Source organism: Phodopus roborovskii, unplaced genomic scaffold (genome assembly GCF_943737965.1).
Source record: "Phodopus roborovskii unplaced genomic scaffold, PHOROB, whole genome shotgun sequence".
NCBI classification, from domain to species: domain Eukaryota; kingdom Metazoa; phylum Chordata; class Mammalia; order Rodentia; family Cricetidae; genus Phodopus; species Phodopus roborovskii.
In genome coordinates, this window is record NW_026125489.1 from 9870865 (window position 1) to 9890968 (window position 20104).

At 46.1% G+C, this 20104-nt stretch overlaps 1 protein-coding gene across 1 annotated transcript in view; it reads left to right on the top strand.

Moving 5' to 3' along the window:
* The window catches only part of Myrfl (myelin regulatory factor like), a 90684-nt gene that overhangs the window by 65045 nt on the left and 5535 nt on the right, over positions 1 to 20104 (top strand). The window contains exons 14-21 of the mRNA XM_051176278.1: positions 5453 to 5619; positions 6234 to 6291; positions 8918 to 9003; positions 12147 to 12221; positions 12486 to 12538; positions 12636 to 12818; positions 18902 to 18964; positions 19921 to 20008. Coding sequence (XP_051032235.1) covers positions 5453 to 5619; positions 6234 to 6291; positions 8918 to 9003; positions 12147 to 12221; positions 12486 to 12538; positions 12636 to 12818; positions 18902 to 18964; positions 19921 to 20008 — 773 coding nt within the window. The remainder of the gene's footprint in view (positions 1 to 5452; positions 5620 to 6233; positions 6292 to 8917; positions 9004 to 12146; positions 12222 to 12485; positions 12539 to 12635; positions 12819 to 18901; positions 18965 to 19920; positions 20009 to 20104) is intronic.

Sequence of the window (20104 nt, forward strand, 5' to 3'; positions counted from 1 at the left end):
TAACAGGGCCACTCCTTATGAGCCCGAGGCGGGAGGGGGGGTTTCATTCAGCCACAACAGTAAGGAAAATCCACACCTCCCTCACTCAGGTTCCATAGGACGTTAATTATTTTTCTCACCACTGTGACAAAATACCTGACTCAGGTTCAGTCCCTGATGGTGGGGAGGTTCCTGACAGCAAGGGTCTTTGTGAATCAGGAAACGACGAGGTCTCAGGCTGCAGGTAGCCTGGGCTATACACCTCAACGGTCCATCCCACTGACACGCTTCCGGAACCGCTGTGCCCATCCTAAGGGTGATGAAGTCTGGAAACAGTGCCACCAATCAGGTGACCACGTGTGCAAGCATGTGAGTCTGTGGAGGGAGCTCAGTAACCATGTGTGCAAGCATGTGTCTGTGGCGGGAGCTCAGTAACCACGTGTGCAAGCACATGTGTCTGTGGCGGGAGCTCAGTAACCATGTGTGCAAGCACATGTGTCTGTGGCGGGAGTTCTGTAACCACGTGTGCAAGCATGAGAGTCTGTGGAGGGATCTCAGTAACCACATGTGCAAGCATGTGTCTGTGGCGGGAGCTCAATAACCATGTGTGCAAGCATGTGTCTGTGGCGGGGGCTCAGTAACCACGTGTGCAAGCATGTGAGTCTGTGGAGAGAGTTCTGTAACCATGTGTGCAAACAAGTGAGTCTGTGGAGGGATCTCAGTAACCATGTGTGCAAGCATGTGTCTGTGGCGGGAGCTCAGTAACCACGTGTGCAAGCATGTGAGTCTGTGGAGAGAGTTCTGTAACCACGTGTGCAAGCATGAGAGTCTGTGGAGGGATCTCAGTAACCATGTGTGCAAGCATGTGTCTGTGGAGGGAGATCAGTAACCACGTGTGCAAGCATGTGAGTCTGTGGAGGGAGATCATGTAACTACAAGTTGGAACCCATGAAGTCTTCAGGGGATCTCAAATTCAAACCCTAATATAAGACAGGTTCTTATCTCCAACTAAATTATTTAAACTGAGTTCCAAAGTTATATCAGTTTATTATAGATACTTTCACACATTCTTCCTGTCCCTTCCCATTCTGTGTGTGTGTATGTGTGTCTGTGTGTATCTGTGTGTTTGTGTGTGAGTGTCTGTGTGTATCTGTGTGTGTGTATGTGTGTGAGTGCCGTGTGTGTCTCTGTGTATGTGTGTGAGTGTGTATATCTCTGTGTGTGTATGTGTGTGTATGTGTGTCTGTGTGACTGTCTATGTCTGTGTGTGTGTGTCTTTGTGTGTGAATGTGTATGTGAGAGTGTGTGTGTATGTGTGTGTCTGTGTATCTATGTCTGTGTGTGTGAGTGTGTGTCTGTGTGTGAATGTGTCTGTGTGTCTGTGTGTGAGTGTGTATGTGTGAGTGTGTGTGTCTGTGTGTGAGTGTGTGTCTGTGTGCGAATGTGTTTGTGTGAGTATCTGTGTGTCTGTCTGTGTGTGAATGTGTGTGTGTGTGTTGTACAGCACAGGCATGTGGAAGCTCTAGGGGATAGTATGGCTATCATTCCTCAGAAGCACCACTAACCTTGTTTTTGAGGCAGGGTCTCTCATTGCTTTGCTCATTGCCTGCCTCTGTTTCCCCAGGGCCAGAGTTACAAGTGCATGTCACTGTGCATGTTTGGGTTCTCTCCCCTTGGGTTCGGGTGTCTTGCTTACATCTTTGTGCTTACACAGCAAAGGCTTTCCGTGTGGCGCTATCTCCCCAGCCTGAGGACATTTTTCTGAAAGGGACAGATCACCCCTTAAAAACCGAACTGATATACCATTATCACACACAAAAATTCACCAGTTAGTTGATGCTGGAATTTCACAAGTGGTTGTTTTTTTCTTAGTATGTATGTAGCTCAAAAGAAGTACACATATCCATATGGTTTGGACAGCCATTGAGAATCATTTTCTAGTAGATCTACTTCATCATTCTTTATTTAACCTTTGGCATTCCACTAAAATGAAGAAAGTTTTCCTTACTAGCTATGCAGTTACCTGTAATTGAGGAAGCAAAACCTTCATGCCTTCCTTTCTTTATGAGTTTTCTTTAAAGAAAGAAAGGAAGGAAGGAAGGAAGAAAAAGAAAAGTTGTATCTCTGATACCACCTGAAGGCAATCAATAAAACATCTCTAAATTGGGTACAACTTACAACTGTGGGTGCTTTTAAAATGCATTTGGTTCTTTGTTGTATGTTCTCTGGTTTCTTCAGGTTACTCTGACAGTCGTGGGTGGCCATCCCCTGCTTGCTCGGATAGCTGTCTGAGCTCTCCCTTCATACCATACCTACCCCAAACCTGGCTGTTCCTTCTCCTAAGAGTACTGGTTCCTCTATCTGGAGACAATGAAGGCACTCACTGTTAGTGGGTCAGAAATATCTCGTTGTTATACTTCCTCATGGGTAAGGCTAGGAAATGGTTTTCCTCTAAGGAAATAGAATCCATCAGGAATCCATGGTGATACTTAAAACTTAAACTTAGCATTGCTGGATTTTTATGCAAACTTTATGCTTTGTATGTATATCTTGTATCTTAAATGCTTAAAAATCCCTGGTCTTTATCATAATCGTGTATCTGTTATATTCCATTATAATCATAGATGGTGTATGTGTGCATATAATCCCTTACTGTTATTACTAACAGTATGACTATTAAACACTTAAGATTTCATTGCTAGTTATTCTTATTTGGTGTGCAGACTATATCTTTCTAAGGACTAGTCAATTACTGTTTTGAAGACATATTTAAAAAGAAATCCTTTCTGTAGGATTGAATCAGAAACTCAATACCACATTATGTTTATTCCTTTGCCTTTTCTTTATTGGATACTTTTTTTGTTATATAATTATGGTTCGACACTTAAAAAAAATACCCGCAATATTTCTCTCTCTTTGCATTTTATTGTATTTTATTTTTATTTTATAACCTTACAAAACAACAGATTCCAACTGGGGTTTTCATATGTACTGGATTTGGTTGATTTTTCCCAGCGCTGCCCCCTAACCTCCCTACCTCTTTCCCTGCTATACCCTTCGCCCCCAGCCTCTCCCTTCAATGCTGCTCTGGTGTCGACCCTACCGAGAACATCCTTCCTCCAAGTCCTGTGAGCCCCTGTCTAGTTTCTGGGACTTTACCCACATATCCTCACACCTGACATATGTATTTAGCAATTCAAGGGTAGAGTCACCTGTGAGGGAGAGCATACAGTAAAATACCCACGTTATTCTAAAGGCAAGTTTACACATATGTGCACATAGATGATATGCACTGTCCATAACACATAAGAAGGTTTATTCTGAGAGCCTGGTTTTATCCATTTTACCTGCCTTGCTTCTTCTTTCCCACAAAAAAAAAAAAAAAAAAAAAAAAAAATTAAACGGTAATGTTTATTTTTCAGTACGACAACATGGGCATATTTTGTATTTCTCCCTGGTTTTTAGAGAACATGGGCCCTCTGTGTATACTGTCCTGCATCTTTATTCTAACAATGTCACTGTCCCATCACCAAGCCCCTACTGACGGGCATTTGAGCTGATGTCAGCCTCTTTTCCCATCTTACGCTTTCCCAGTCAATCCAGGGAACACATTTCCAGAAGTGGGCGTTACCACCTCAGAAAGCAAGCAAGCACATAGGCAATTTTCTAGGCTATTGCTCAGCTCTGCTCTGTTGCTTGTTTTATCACTAAGTTCTTTAGATAGGGTTTTTTTTTTAATTTTTAAAATTTTTTAATTTTTATTACTTTTTTCCCCCGGAGACAGGGTTTCTCTGTGTAGCTTTGGAGCCTGTCCTGGAACTTGCTCTGTGGGCCAGGCTGGCCTCAAACTCACAGAGATCCACCTGCTTCTGCCTCTGCTTCCTGAGTGCTGGGATTAAAGGCATGCTTCCAACACCCAACTTTTAGGTAGATTTTTTTAAAGGCTATCTGATAGCATTTTGAGGGAGGGGGTTTGCACACACACACACACACACACACACACACACACACACACACACACACACTTAAAGCAAGCATAGCTTCAGAGAGGAAGCTGTTGGTCCTTAGCTTCCCAAAGCTTCCTGCTTTGCCAGGCTGCTAACTTGGCACCTCTCAATTTGCCTACTGCCGTTTGCAGTTTAACAATCAACCATAGATACTCCACTTAAATAGGGAGATGGCATGCAGCATCCAGTGTGGACAGATGGCCAAGTGACAAGGTCAGGGGGCTTCAGAAGACCTCCTTGGCTGGCTGGGAATTTAAGAAGACCATTCAATGTGACCCCTAAACTCTGGAATGTTCAGCTTTGATCCTCGGCCGTATTAGCACATACTCATCGTTCACAATAACAGGGTTAATCCATTCGTTTCCAGGCCTGCATATACCATACTTCAGTCCCTTTTCCAATGATTGTCTTTCGGGGTTTGAAACCCCAAACACCACCCCAAGTTTGACCTTCCAGCCATAGTCATTGGCCTGGCGGCTCCTGACCGTACTATACACCAATGGTTTTTATTATGGCTAAGGTGGACACATGTCACCCTGTGGCGGGGACGGGCCTGGCCTGGGCACCCTGGCTCTGGCAAGTTCCCCACCTTTGACCTTTCAAGTGTATTTGTGACTTTCATTGAACAGAAGGGATTAAGTGTGTTTTAAATTCTGTTTGAAGTTTTTGAGTTACACAAGATCGCTCTGGAGATGTTAGAGTAGACATTTCATCTTGAGAGTTATCTCATTTATGAACAAAGATGCTGAATTTAAAGAGCTTTTTACATTTTACCTGGCGGCAGAACTCAGGGGAAAGTCCGGGCCTTTAGCGTGATATTGTTTTTATTCTACTTTAAAATTCATTTTGGAGGCATGGTCTCTACCTGTAGCTGAGGCTGGCCTGGAACTCACTGACTCTACAGCCTGGACTAGCTGGAACTCATGATCCTCCTGCCTCAGACCCTGGATGCTGAGATTACAGTTGTATGCTCCAATGCCTGGCTGAAGTGTTGGCTAAGGCCTCCCTGGTCAACTTTTAGACTTGGCGTCCATCTTCCCAGGGAGCTGCTGTTGCTTCTTCAGGAGATTTAGCGATGCTCACAGACTGTTCTTGGAAGCCTGCTCTAACGTTCTTACGGGTTTTACACCCAGCACAGTTGGTCCCAGAAGATGTCTGTGGCCTTCAAACTTGACTGTCCCTCAGTGTCATTTCCTCTCTTGGGTTACAAGGCCACATTTTGGTTGTATTGCAAATTGATCAGAAGCAGTTTCTACAGCACAGCTGGCAGTTTGACAACCCCCTTTTGAGTTTCCATGCACTTGAGACTTCTCCCACGCTAACTTGAAGCTGGGGTGTGTAACCGTTTACAGTGGATAGTTAGTGTGCGGACAGTTCCCGGGTGGCCTCAGACCCCCCCCCCCCAGGACCCCATCCCCACCCCCCTAACCCTCCTGCTCTGCAGCTGGCCCTGTGTTCCTTCCCAGGACCAGATCTTCATGGAGAACGTGGGGGCGGTGAAGCAGCTCTGCAAGCTGACCAACAATCTGGAAGAAAGGATAGAGGAGTTAGAACTGTGGAACAAAAAGCTGGCCAGGCTAAAGCGCCTCAGTAGCAGCTGGAAGTCCTCTGTCAGCGAAGCTAGCTCAGTCAGGTACGTTCAGTGTCTTCACAGAGCTCTGGGGGAGGAAGAGCCGGCTCCTCCCGCATGAGACCACGCGGTGGCAGCAGCAACAGTCACACGTTCTGACCCTTAGGTCCCTCAGAACAGTTTAGGGTGCACTAACCTCCTGGCATTTTGGTTACTCTTTCTGCTGGTGCTCTTAAAATGAAATGTGAGACATTGGCTGAGAGCCTCAACCGTTATAAGAAGTGCTAAATATTAGCAAAATATAGCTCTCTTCAACGAGGAGAGCTGGTCATTTCTAAGTTTAGAATCATATTTGATTCTGAGGGGAGGTGGTCATTTTATTTTATTTTTTTTTTATTACTTAGGGAATTAAATGCACAGTTCCTGGGCTCTGGTTCTTCTTAAAAAAGATAGAAAAACAGTGTTAATGCATTCATCAATTCTTACTCAAGGTGCCCCCCCCCCACACACAAAAGACCTCCAATTGCTTTGACTTTGCTTTTTTCAAATTATCACTGTATTACAAAGGAAATGCCCCCCCCCCTGCTGTGTTTGTGACAGCCTGGGCCTTTGTCACAAACAACCTAGAGAGGCATTTGAATAGTAATCAATTTTTCTCTCTCTTTCTCTTTTTAAAGCAAATTTAGCAGAGCTGTTAGTACATCTTCACCAAGAAGGGCCAAAAAGCCCAACAAGGTAAACAGACTGAAATTTAAAATGAACAGAGATGGTATTTTCTGCTCAAAATAAAGTCCTAGCTGAGCCTCCTGGTGTAGCTCTGTATCCCAGCTTCCTGGGGGTGGGCGGGGGTGGGGAGGCTGAGGGAGGAAGCCGGAAAGGGCAAAGCCTGCATTTTATAGCCTGAGGTATAAAATGAGCTCAGGGCTAGCCTGGACAAGTTTGTAAGAGCCTGGGGAAGTAGTTCATAATAGTGCACTTGTCTTACATATGGGCGGCTGTTTTCAATCCACAGTAACACACACACACACACACACACACACACAATTTTAGAGAAACTGATCAACACATGTGTTCTTTGCTAAGCCCTAAATTAGGGCCTTTTGCACAATACCCAAGCTGTATGTTTTCTCCCTTTGTACACCCGAACAAGTGGGTGACATGCCATAGTCACCTACAGATTGCAAAGCCAGAACTTTCCTCAGTTTCTGCCTTCGTGACTGTACCTGTGTCCCTCTGCTGCGGCCTTCCAAAACCACCTTCTTCTGTCTCCAAAATGTGGATGGTGAAGGCGTCTGTCCTAAAGGGTTGGGAGGGTAACTGTGAGGATGCGGAACATTAGCGCATCCTCATTAGTTCCTGGAATACAGTAAGCGCTGGGTACACATTCAGGATCGTTAATGTTTCAGACTCACTACCTTTGTGGTCCTCATGCTGTGTAGCAGAAATGGTCCAGGGAGCTTGGTGGAGTGCAAATAATGATGCTCGCCTCACCACCTCCTGGGAAGTTGACTTCCCTTGCCTGCCACTAGAGGCTGCCTTGGGTTACTGGGTCTTTGAAATATGTACACGAGTGGAAAGTGGTGCGTCTAGGCTGGCTAGGGAGCGTTGGTTGTCAAAATGCTGCCATCAGCAGTTAATGAACCTCTAGGTAGGATGAGTGGCTGGAACCACCAGCTCTGGGTGCCAGCCAGGACATCTTCTGGAGGAAGCTGAGGTCACCTCCACCTAGTGCTAATGTAATCAATAGGATGGCCATCATTTGTCTCTGTCTCTCTACCGCTAAGAGGTAGGTAGCTGTATATACAGTGGTAGGTGATGGAAAGGCCCGACTGTTCCAGTTAGAATTCCGGTTAAGTAGAAGAGAAGGCGGTGGGTGGGGGTGGGGTGGGGTGGGGAGAATGGCTGCATGAATCTCACTCCAAACACAACCTGTTGAGACGGAATTTGTCAGGGCATTTAGTTTTTGACAGTCTCTATAGCAATCCTTAGGTATATCCACACTGGAGAATTGTTGCATTGTTAATTGGGCCCTGACAACTCAGAGATGCACTTGAGTATGATTATATATAGAAGAGAGTGAATAACATGGAGGTCTGTACAGGACCTGACTCTCAGTCTAATGTGTGGTCAAAGGACAGTGAGCAAGATCAGGGAGAGTGGAAATAGTCCAGCTGGGAGAAGCACTTATCTATGCTATGAATAATACTATTAATTCCAATCAATCCAACAAATTCCTTGAGCCCTTTCTCTGCATGGCAACAACCAGACATCCTCAGAACATTCCCAGAGAGAGTTGGGAAGGATGCCTAGCAGTCACGGACTCTGTTTCATTCAGACTTGCTTCTGGTGGCATTCATGAAAGACTTGGTACTAATAGCCCTAGACTTCGGTGCTTGTTTAAAAGTATATGGTTAAACACTCTCTTTTTACAAAAAGAATTCATTCCTTAACCAGCTAACAAGTCTAAGAAAGAAGTAAAGGGCAATGTAAAGCCTTGGTTCTTCCCACTCCCGATGACCCTTCAGTCAAAAGCATGATTTCGCTCTGGATTCAGAGGACTCAATACTCCCTACCACAGTCGTGGCCATCTCCTACTAAGCGCTCATTAGAGCAGGCAGGGCCCCTTCAGCTCCATTCCCCAAGTTTCACAGCCTGTTGCATATTTGTAGTTGCATATTTGTAGTTCTTGCTGTTTCCCACGCACTAGTTTTCATGGCGCTATGTATGTGTCTACCCTAGTGTACATTTCATTACCTTCCTAGAGACAATATTTACTGATTTTCATATCGTCTATGACTGTACGTAGTAGCAGTCAATAAACATTCATTGAAATGATAGAAGAGTAAACAAAATACGGGCCCAGAACTGTCCTTATTCATAGGTAGGGACATGGGACACACTATACAGTGTGCTTGGTAGGATTTTGTGTCACAAAATCTTTCCTATGGCTACCCTGACATTCTCCTGTAGGAACTTACTCCTCCAAATCTGGAGGAACTTTGGATCTCCTCAAGCCTGTTGGGAGATGGGCGCCTGGGTTCTGATGCCCTCATCTTCTGGACCGACTTCTTTGAGACAGGACAATGCTCTCATCTTCTGGGCTGTCTTCTTTGAGACAGGGCAATGTGGGTATGCACAAGTGTCCTGTGGACACCAGGGAAAGGCCAGGCTGCAGTAGCCTGCATCGCCAAGCAAAGGGAGACTTTCAGTGAGATTGTAGTGTTCAGTGGAGCAAGAGCAGAGTGGGCAGAGGAAGGAGGAGTCAACCGTCCTGGGGAGGCAGCAAAGGTCCCTGCTGGTTTGGATCTTCAGGCCCATAGCTGCTGTTCTGATATGTCCTTGTTCATCAACTTTGTCACAGGTCTCCTTTTCAGGAAGGAAGCAATCCTGTCCTAACTGGGTTTTCCAGACACTGGTTATAGCTCTAATTGCTGTAATGACGTTTTGGTAAGAAAAACTTCCATGCTATGCTGTTTTATTTCTTATTTTTTCTTTTCTCACACATGAACTGGGGAACGACCTTGTCATTGCTTTGAAGACAAGGAAGTTTTTAAAAACCAGGCACTAGTCTTTGATAGCTTAAAGACAAGGGAGCCCCTTTGAAATTCATATCTTGAAGAGAACTGGATTTATGTATCCCAATGTGAGATGAATGATGATTTTTATTCTTTTCAATCATTTGTGATTTAACAGCGGATCAGGGTGTCTGTGTGTGTGTGTGTGTGTGTGTGTGTGTGTGATATTTGTCTTTGCAAATAATTCTTTCAAATTCATTTTTTTCCCCTCTGTCTCGAGAGAAAGTGGTAAGTGGGACATCCTGCACAGCCCAAGCTGCCTGGCCACTGTTGTCCATTTGGATGCTTTGTATTCTTGAGTGAAGACTTTGTGTCACAGAGCCACCAAGAACCGTGAAAATGCATAGACACAATAAACTCATAGCTCAGACTACTGAGAAAGCAAACAAGCAAATGCAGTAAGGGAGGCCGTGGTCGCTTTGACCTGTGTCTCTGCCTGGAGGTGGTTGTGGAGGTGAGACTGGAGGAGAAGGCAGAGGCAGAGTAAGGTGTTTATGGGGGGGGATTAGGGAGAGGGAGGGGATTAGGGAGAGGGAGTGGATGGAGAAGTAGAAGAAAGTAGAGGGGGAGGAGGGAACAGTGGAGGAGGGAGGAGGGTGATGCCTCACTGTAATGCTGCATTTTCTCAGGCCTGGGGTCTCTAGGATCCCATAGCTGTTGTTGTTTGCTGCAGCTGTGGGCAGCGAAACACGAACCACGAAACTCAACAAAACCCAGGTGGAGTTTATTGGGGGAAGGGAGCAAAGGCAGGGGTAGGTGTTGGCCAAGGAGAAACAGAGACGGAGGGGGGAGACAGGTGGGAGGCGCTCGATTAAAAGGGAAAGCTTGCACATGCTTACAGAGTCCGTGTGCAGCCACCTAACACATGACATAGCCATGCAACACCGGGCCCTCTGAGCTGTCTAAGTATCTGCCTGAATGCCCCGTGTGTGTGCACCCTGACAGTTGTCAGGGGTGGGGTCAGCATAGTGCAGGTTATCGACAGTAGTCACTAGGATGGCTCCTACACTTTGTTTCTCTTGCTTGTGTTCTCTGGGCGTGTAAATAGTTTCTTTTTCCCTCCCCCCTCCCTCCCTCCTTCTTTTCTTCCTTTTTGGTTTTTGTTGTTGTTGGGTTTCTCTGTTAGCTCTGGCTGTCCTGGAACTTGCTCTGTAGACCAGGCTGGCCTCAAGATCACAGAGATCCGCCTGCCTCTGCCTCCTGAGTGCTGGGATTAAATATGTGCACCACTATGCATGGCGAATAGTATTTTCTTGTAGGTGGTCCAGCATAGTGAAAGAAAAGCTATGCTTTGTGAGAATGGGAAGGAAAGGTGCCTGGATCTTGCCTGGAAGAAGAGGCAAAGCAAGCGAAGTCCCAAAGGTGTTCCCTAGCTGCAGGACACCGTGTGGATGGCTCTCTGCTCTTTCCTCAGCTTTTCACTCTTAAAGTTTATACGATGGAGTGAGGGAGGGAGGGATCTGGCCCTGGGGATTAGACCCTGAGCTTTAAGCATGCTAAATATATACTGTCTCATTGATTATAACCTTAGTCCAGCACAGCTAATGCCCATGGTGGGAATATACCCAGGTGTTTGATGCCATGACCTGCAATTCCTATCATGGACCTTTGCATTTACCCCCTCATCCTTCTAAGTGCTTGTGGGTTCCCCAGCCAAGGGCAGGGTTAACAGACACATTTCATATACTCCGGAGATACAACCCCAGCCCCGTGAAGAGGTGACAGGAAGTTCAGTTCTGAGTAAAGACAGTTGCGTTTAGAGCGTTTATGAGATCTTCTGAGCCCAGTGTTGGCCAGTAGGACTACAAATGGGAGGTAATGGGCTCCTTGTGTTGGTTGTGGTCTCTGTTTTTCCTGAGAAGGATCAAAACCTGGGTTGCCTCTGAGGGGAGCATTTGCCTATTTCGTTCTAATGCACTAGATGTTGTCTGGCCTGTGCATTGAGACAGATGTCAAACACAAATGGGGGGGATTTTAGAATTGTTAGTGGGGGGGGGGTGGAGAGTGAGAGACACAGGGAAACATTAAGCAAGGGAAACCAGACCACAGTAAACGGTTGCCAGGGTGTCTGACACATCTTTAGACTTAGTACCATTTTTTTCCAGAAAGGACTGAGCCTCTTGGGCACATACCAGATGTCTCTAAGAACCCGTTAGGAATTCCTTTCTTGTGAATGGAATTCAGTTGTGGCACATGTCTTCGCTTTTATGCAGTGATGGTAAATCTACCACCTTCGTGTGAGAACAAAGTCCCGAGGAGTTGAGTTTGATAAGCAAGGTGTGAAGTGAGGCTGGCAAGACCTTATTTCTAGAACACTTCTCTGTGACTCGAGAGAGTCCAAACGAGAGTCCAAACACTCCCTACAAAAAGGCAGGCACACAACATTTACATGGATAAACATCGCTGGGATTCGCACCCCAAACCCCAGAACCTTTAAGGAACATTTTAACTTTGCTGCATAAATTGTATGAATGAGAGGAAAGGCATGCTCATTATTTTGGAGTCATGTCATGTGACTGCTTTGCTGTATTTCCTGTCCTCTTGCTACACAATGTGACTTATTGCACTGTGGAAGATGTTGGAGGTGACCAAAGGGTTTGGGATCCATGACTGACTGACCCCTGTCTCCTTTCATCTCCCGGCTCCGTAGCGTGGGTGGACACCACGAGCAGGAAGTGAGTTTTGTCCTTCTCTTTCCTGCAAGGAGCAGGAGCTGCCTCCAGCTGTTGACAGGCTTCCTCTGGTAACAGCTTGCCAGGGTGACAGACAGAGTCTGGTCTGGGGGAGAGCTCCTTCAGCACAGAGCACCCCCCCCCAGTGTCTGAACTACTGGGAGCCTAGGGTTCTTTTCTCTTTGCCTTACTCTGCTGGTTTCCATGGCATCTCTGCCAGCTACAGCTACCTCTCCCCCCCTCCCATCTGTGTGGCCTGTGAGTACATCCCTGGCCAGCTGGCATCTTGAGTGAGGTATATATGGAAACAAATCTGCTACATAGTGCTTTCTCCCTGTAACAGTGCCTTGACAATAGTCGCCCTTTATATACTGAGCTTGAAGGATCAAGACCAGCGCTACCCAAGTCTCCCTCCAAGGTAAGAGTTCAGATCCTTTGAGAGGAGGGCTCTAAAAACCATTCTTATTTATGTGTATCGTATGTGAGCACCCGAGGAGCCAGAGGAGGGCATTGGATCCCCTGGAGATGCATTTATATGCTGACTGAATTCTCTGACATGAGGGCTGGGAACTGAACTCCAACCTTCTAGAAGAGCGGCAAATGCTCCTAGTCATTGAGCCATCAGTCAGTTCTAAGGGGTCTCTCAAAGGACCATTTCCCTAACCGTTTTGTACTCCTCCAGCACCACGACACGTTCTCCAGAGCCAGCCCTGCTATCCACACCTTCCCCCTCAGGTATGGGCTTCCTGTTCCTAACCGTAAACCCAACCCATTCTCTCTCACTGTGCTACGCCAGACTTTGTGTGACCCTCCTTGACTCAATGCCTTGCAGTTACCCGCACAACCTTGGCAACCTCACAGACCTCCCCTCAAGTACCTGAGATCACTTTCTGCGAGATCCTGACGTGTCAGGAAACTTACTGCTGCCCTGTGTGGAGACCAAGAACGCTATCTTCAAGTCCTGCACAAAGACAGCTGGAGGCAGAGAGAGAAATCCGTCAGAGATGGTGGGCAGGTAAATGATGTTCAAAGAGAGACAAACAGGCCTTTGAAACCGAGGTTTCCCCTCGCTGATATTTCCCTGGATAGTTTACAAATGGATCTAGATAGTAGTTCTTCTCTCTGTTTGACGTAGAACCATCTATACAAACATGAACACATGAACCTGTACCCATCTGAATATTGAGCACCTTTCCCAGGGATTCCTCCCTGGGTTTCTCTGTGTAGCCCTGGCTGTCCTGGTCACTCTGTAGACCAGGCTGGTCTTGAACTCACAGAGATCCACCTGCTTCTGCCTGCAGAGCACTGATGTCCTGCTTTTATTTGTTTGGGCATAGGGTGTGCACATATGTGAGCCCACCTCTGAAAGGTGCAGACAGTAACCCCTCCGAGCATCCCCTCCTCATTGAGTTTGCCTACAGCCATCAGGGTATTTACTCCCTGATGCAGGATCTTTCCCAGGGTGGAGGAGGGCTGCTCTCTTCTTACTGAAGTAGCTTCCCCCCCACCCCAGTCTACGGCAGTGGTTCTCAACCTGTGTGTCTCAACACCTTTGGAGGTTGTCAAATAACCCTTTCACGGGAGCACCCAAGACCACTGGAAACATCAGATATTTGTGTTATGATTCAACAGTAACAAAATTACAGTTATGAAGTAGCAACAAAAATAATTTTTACAGTTGGGGTCAACACAACGAGAGAAACGGCAGTAAGGGGTGGCAGCATTAGGAAGGGTGAGGACCACTCATTAGGGTGATGTATAGCCTCAGGCTCCCAACACAAAAGAAGAGAGTGTTGGGTGACTGTCCCTTGCAACCAGATGTTTCTGAGGCATGAAGGACAATTAAAAAGTAAGGAATGAAATTAAAAAAGAAATGGAAGGCGTTAAAGGAGACAGGATAGCTCTCCGTGGGATGCAGACTCGTACCTGGCAATTGACTCGCACTGAAAGACATCGATGATGCGACCCCTCCCTGAGGACTCAGCCCACAGTACGTTAACTGAAGGAAAATCTGCACTGCTATGACATAACAAGCCGTAATTTCTCTTGTAGCTCTAAGTTGATTGTCTAAGTATTTGTAAACTGTCTTTCAGAAAAGCCATCTACCCTGCCCCCAACCTATTTCCCTACTCCTTAATGAAAAGTTTGAGAAAGACAGATCAAGGAGGATTTCAGAATACTCAGTTTCTACTCCGAGGAGGCAACCGAATGCAGTGGATTAGGTTTTAACCCGTGGAACGCATAAAGATTTAAGTAGACAGGAGAGTTTAAGTATGAAAAAACAAAGGGCCTGCCGGGAAAATGTCTGTGGAATGGCACAGATTATAACGTGTTGGTGAGCCTTTAAAAAAAAAATACAAAAGTCAAAACAGCACCTGGTATCCTCACTCATTCTGTTTTAGATACAAGAATTTTTTTGGAGAGTGAATGCCCCACAGAAAAACAGTCCCCTGTGCTAACGGTCATGATGGGCAGGGTTCATATTGACCTCTTGCTACAGGCCTGTTTTAATCATGAGACAAGAAACGTATCCTAGATACTGCACCAGAATTCAGTCTTCAGCACAATTGTTCTTAATAATACCCCCCATCTTCCACCAGGGCAGGATGGGTAGCATTTTACAGCTCCACTCTGGGTTTTAATTTAGTTGACTAGGAGGTCTCACCCACCCACCAGTTGTGAAATGCACCCTTAGCTTCCCAATGAAAACCACCTGCTCTGTACACTAAGTCTATAGTGAAAGTTCTGGAGGGCATGCGTAGAATGAGAGCTTCCCGTTTGACTCGCAAGAGCTCTGGTTCTCTAATAGCCAACTTTTCAGAGTTCAAGAGTCCCGCTTCAGAGAAGTGACAAGTTAAGGACATTTTGTAGGGCTTTTAAATTTTACTTTTGCCTTTGAAAAAAAATAATCATTTTCATAGTTTTAACCTGTAAGGTTATCTCTTCCCAACCTCCCCTGAAGTTCTCATCTTTGTTATTATTGTGTGAGTGGATGTGGGTGTGCACAGTGTGTGAGTGCAGACACACACATGCCGTGGAATTCGTGTAGAGGTCAGAGGTCACCCTATAGTCAGTCCTTGCTAGAAAAGCAAGGGGAAACCTTTTGTGTGGGTTCTGGGGACAAAAACAAGTTTAGGTCATCAGGCAAGCACCTTCACCCACTGAATAAAATAGGTATTTTAAAGATAAAGTCGCTGTAAAATAAAATAGATATCCTTGAAAGTAAAGTTAAGCCCTGACCCTCAACCTCACTTTCAAAAAAATAAAATGTTTTATTTTCAATTTGTGCACGAGCATGCACATAAATGTAAGTGTCATGGCAGCCAGGAGAGGGCGCTGGACCGTGGAGCTGGCGTTACAGGTGGCGGTGAGCTGCCTACCACAGGCGCTGTGAACCACACTTGGATGCTCTGAAAGAGCAGTACAAGCTCCTCCCTGCTGAGCACCAAACTCTCTTTTTATTACTTCCTTTTAAAAAAACCCTTTAGTGGGACATGGTATCCCATACCCTGAATCCCAACAGTTACAAAGGTTAAGAATTCTAGGCTATGCTAGCTTGCCTCAGACAGTAAGACCTCATCTCAACGCATGCACGCATGTGCAAGAACAATATATTGCAAGGCAACCGATTTTATTTATAGAGCTCTCTTCAAGAACTATAAACACAGTTCTGTGGAAGGGAAGGCAATCTGTTGTGTTATTGCCAGGTTTTACAGCGAGCCCCTCTCCCTGCAAGTTGGGCAAGGAAGTGGATCAAAAGATGGGGAAAGTGGACAGCATGGAGAAGTTCTAGTTTCTGCTTCTCTGTAGGCCTCAGTTGCCTCGGAAGACTGCAGCCTTCTGTGTGAGGCAATCTTAAGTGAAACTATTAGTAGAAGACTAACACCTAAAAGTTATTGTTGGAACAGCTCAGATTTAAGAAATCTGGAAGCCTTTGGGAAGGCATATGTATTTTTGTACGAAAGAAAATGAATATTCAGTCTTCTAGAAATTCTCCTATCTCAAGATCCACTAATGGAACACACCATTCTGGGCTGCATGTTCAGACGCTGTATCTCCTGCACGCTGGCCTCATTCCTGTGTACTGAGATGGGAAGAAACATAGACTGTGACATCTGTTGCAAGCACCCTTCACATCCTACCCTGGGAGTTTTACGTTTGAGTAAGGGGAAGATATTTAAAGGTTAAACAACTGGCTTCCCCCCCCCCCCCATTTTCTCCTCTTTCTCTTCTACTCTCTGCACTTATTTGTAGAGTGCCACAGAAAGCCTGCACTGCCCATCCTTTGAACCACAAACACAGACAGTTTCAAGATGTTCATAGCCCTGTGAGCGGCGTGTTAGTTAGCCAGGGCGTAAGAGGAGGGAGAAGTCAAGAGAGGCTTCCTCTAACCATTGTGCCCAGGGGCTCCTGCTTCCTATCCTGAAACTGAATGTAGAGACTTGAATGTAGACATAAGCCTGGACGGCAAAAAACAAAACAAAAAGTCAACTCTCTGAGGTGGTTTGGATAAGAAGTGTCTCCACGGTCTTGGACATTTGAATATTTCGTCCCCAGTCGGTGGGTGGTGCTGTTCGGTGAGGCTTGGGAGGTGTGATCCTGTGAAGGGGGCATGCCATTGGAGCCTTGAGAGCTCAGGGACTGCTGTTTGCCTTCCTTCTCTGCGATGAACCTTCAGTTTAAGGTGTCTGTTTTTGAGACAGGGCTTCTCTGTGTAACAGCCCTAACTGTGCTGGAATTTGTTTTGTAGACCAGGCTGGCCTGGATCTCAAACATCTGCCTGCCTCTGCCTCCCGAGTGCTGGGATTAAAGGCGTGGGCCACCACCCACAGCCCCTAGCTGCTCTCCTCGTCTACTTTTAGTAGTTGCATGAGGAGCTAGAGGATGGCTTGGAGGTTGAGAGTAGTTGTTGCATGCACGTGCTGAGGACCCAGGTCAGTTCCCAGCATCCACATGGAGACGTACAACCATCTGGGACTCCAGTTCTGGGAACCCAATGCCCTCCTCTGACCTCTTTATGGGCATGCACGTGGTGTACAAACAAACATGCAGGCCAAACCTCATACACATATATTCTAAAAAAAATACTTTAAAAATGATAAATAATTAAAAGAATCACTTTACATAGTCCAGACACCTGAGCAGTTGCCTCTTGAAAATAGCTTCGGAAATGCCATTTTCTCCTGCAGGCAGAGTGGCTGCCCTGGGTCTGTCCCAACCCTGGTGATATGGCTCCTGCCTTCTGATGGTTGAGTCCTCTCCTCATAGTTTAGACTCACTTTTTTTCCTACATGGATCTTGTTTCACATAATTCCAGGATGGCAAAATGGTGGCAATACAGAATCTGACAGTTTGGGCTATAAGCCTTACTGTCCCTTTTACTCAGCAACAACGCCTGTCAACTAGGGACAATCGTCCTTTTGGGCTGTCATTAGGTGCTCAGAACAATAGAAAAGGCCATGAATAGTTGGTATAGTTCCTTCACTGCAAATATATAGCATATGATTCCCCCCAATATGAAAATATTCAAGTTATTAAATAACCAGGAAAGAACACCCAGTCAGTTTTGCAACAATGCTCATCTTCAGGTACCTCCTATGTTGTTTGTAGGAAGGTTAATATTTCATCATTTTACTATAGAGATGAGTTGCTTCTATTTATTTTTCTTCATTATAAACATGACCTCTGAACTGTATTCTCTAATTTGTTAGGATCTATTATATAGTATTATATAGGAGAGAGGCCATGGAAGTAGGCAAGGTTAAAAAAAAAAAAAAGCCAATTGGAGCAAATGCACCCTTAACTCCATGCCCTAGTGATTTCTGGACTGAATTCTAGAAGGATTGGTCCCTAAGTAGTTGTATCGCCTTACTGTCCTCTGAGTTCCCAGGATGGGTCAGAAATCAAATTCCAGTGTGCATGCAGTTGCTTCTTCCTTACACCTGGTTTCTGAATGTCCATTTGTAATGACATTCGGAAATGAAGGGGGTATGATCCTGACATTCGCCTATGAGCCCGGCTTGGGTTGTGCACGCACGGCTGCTGCCTTTAGGGTCTGCTGTCACCTGAGCAGAGGTGACATCGAAACAGATGAACAGGAAGAGAGACGGCAACTCGATGAGAGAGGCACTTAGTTCTGCCCAGCAGAGGAGTGCCCTGTCCCTGGGACTGCGAATCTGCTGGCCTGGATGTATTCACACAGGGACCCTCCAGCCACTTACCTCCATTGCATAAACAATGCCGATAGGAACCCTAAGCTACACCAGTCTGATGGCTTTGACTGGCAATGTTATTGATTCAGAATCTAGATGAGAAATAAAACCAGCATTAGTTTCTCACTAATCGGGAAAAAAATGCTTCTTTAATATGGCTAAGATTACGCTGGGAGAGAGTAATAGAGGTTTCTTACTCTGACACAGTGAAGAAGGAATAGAAACACATCTGAACTTGAGGGGTAACACAGAGGTGATACGCCTTGGGCACACACAGGGGCAGGTATGTATCACTCACTAATGCACACACACTGTGACACTGGGAAGGAGGCAGCTATGAGCTCTGGAACCTTCTGGGGTGGTGGAGTAGTCTGCCTGGGCTGCTGTGATAGAATAGCCCTGACTGGGTATCGTCGACAGACATTTGTTTTTTGACAGTTTTGGAGGTTAGAGGTGTCAACAAACCCGACTTCTCTGGAGGTCTCCCGTTTGCCTACAGAAGGCCATCTTCTTGCTAGGTCCTCAGATGGTTTTCTCTTTGAGCGTGCCTGCGTGCATAGAGACACCTCTGGTGCTGCCCTGTATGAGGACAGCTGTCACATAGGACTAGAGCTCATCCAGCTGTCCCCCATCCTCTTAAGCCGCTCTTTAAAGGCTACATCTCCAGACACACTGGCACTCTGAGGAAGACGGTGTTGATGGGGCGTGAGTAACCGAGCCATGTCAGGTGGCTTCTTGGGTGAGGATGAGAAGAAACTAGATCTGGAAGAAATGGGATACGTGTGGGAGAGGGGAGGGGAGAGTAGAGAGACATTCACCTCAGGTCAGTCAGCTTCTTATCGTCCTGAGCAAGCCTGCATGACTGACTGATGTTTTCACTCTTCAGAAGACGAAAGCCAGTCATCCCTGGCAAGAGATGCGCCTCTCAGGCCTGACTGGGAGAGTGACTGTAAGTTGACATTTACCCTCGGGGTCTAGGTATCACAAGGACTCCACTGGGATTAGAAACAGTGACAACTACCCAACCTGCCACACCCATCCGCCACACCACCATCATCACACACACACACCATCGCCCCCCCCCACACAGATACATAAACATAGATCCACACACAGATACACAGAAACACACACACCATCACTACACACACATACACAGACACACACACATCATCATCATCATCATCATCACTACAGAGATACACAGACACACAGCATATCACACACACACACACACACACAGATACACAAACACCACACACATAGATCCACACACAGATACACAGGTACACACATATACACACCACACACACAGACACACACAGGCACGCACAGATACACAGAGACACACACATTGCAGACACACACACACACACACGCAACACAACACCGTAGATACCTGTGTGGCCATGTTTTATGACCCACGTCAGCCTAAACATTAATGAGGCATTCAGGATTGTCACCTGAAGCCAGATAGGCTGTGGGAGAGCTCCCTGGTTTTGATGCCTTTGAAGTCCTTGCCTTCCTTCCTCTTTTGTTTTTAGTTCGTTTTCCATGTCCTGAAGCAGATTGCATGTCACGTTGCATCCCCCCCATCTCTAGTAAATTCCAATTTAGCAGGATCTCTATAGTCCAGAAACGCTTTTGGATGTGATGCGCGGTTTCTAGGTACCTGACTTTTTATTAATGATCTCTTAAAATTTGCTATAACCACTCATTCCCCAAACAAAAACCAAAGCCTCGTCCTGACTTATTCCATCCCCCATTTGGGTGTGGATGGGACATTTGTCTGGGACTCTCTTGGCTCACATTCTGCAGCTGAGAACTGAGCAGGGACACAATACTCCCCCCCACACACACACACACAAGGGTTTATTCTCTTTTCTCCATTTCTCTTTAATTCAGGGATCGACACAACCATCACTTCTATTCAGATTTTGGAAATCCAGCAAGTGATAGACCGTCGGTACTGCAGCAGACTGCTCCGCTGCGGGTGGGTAAGCCTCCCAAGATGCCCTGGCTGCTCCTGGAATTTGTTCAGCATTACAGTTTTGAGGCTGGAGTGAAAGCCAAAGTTTCACATTGAAAT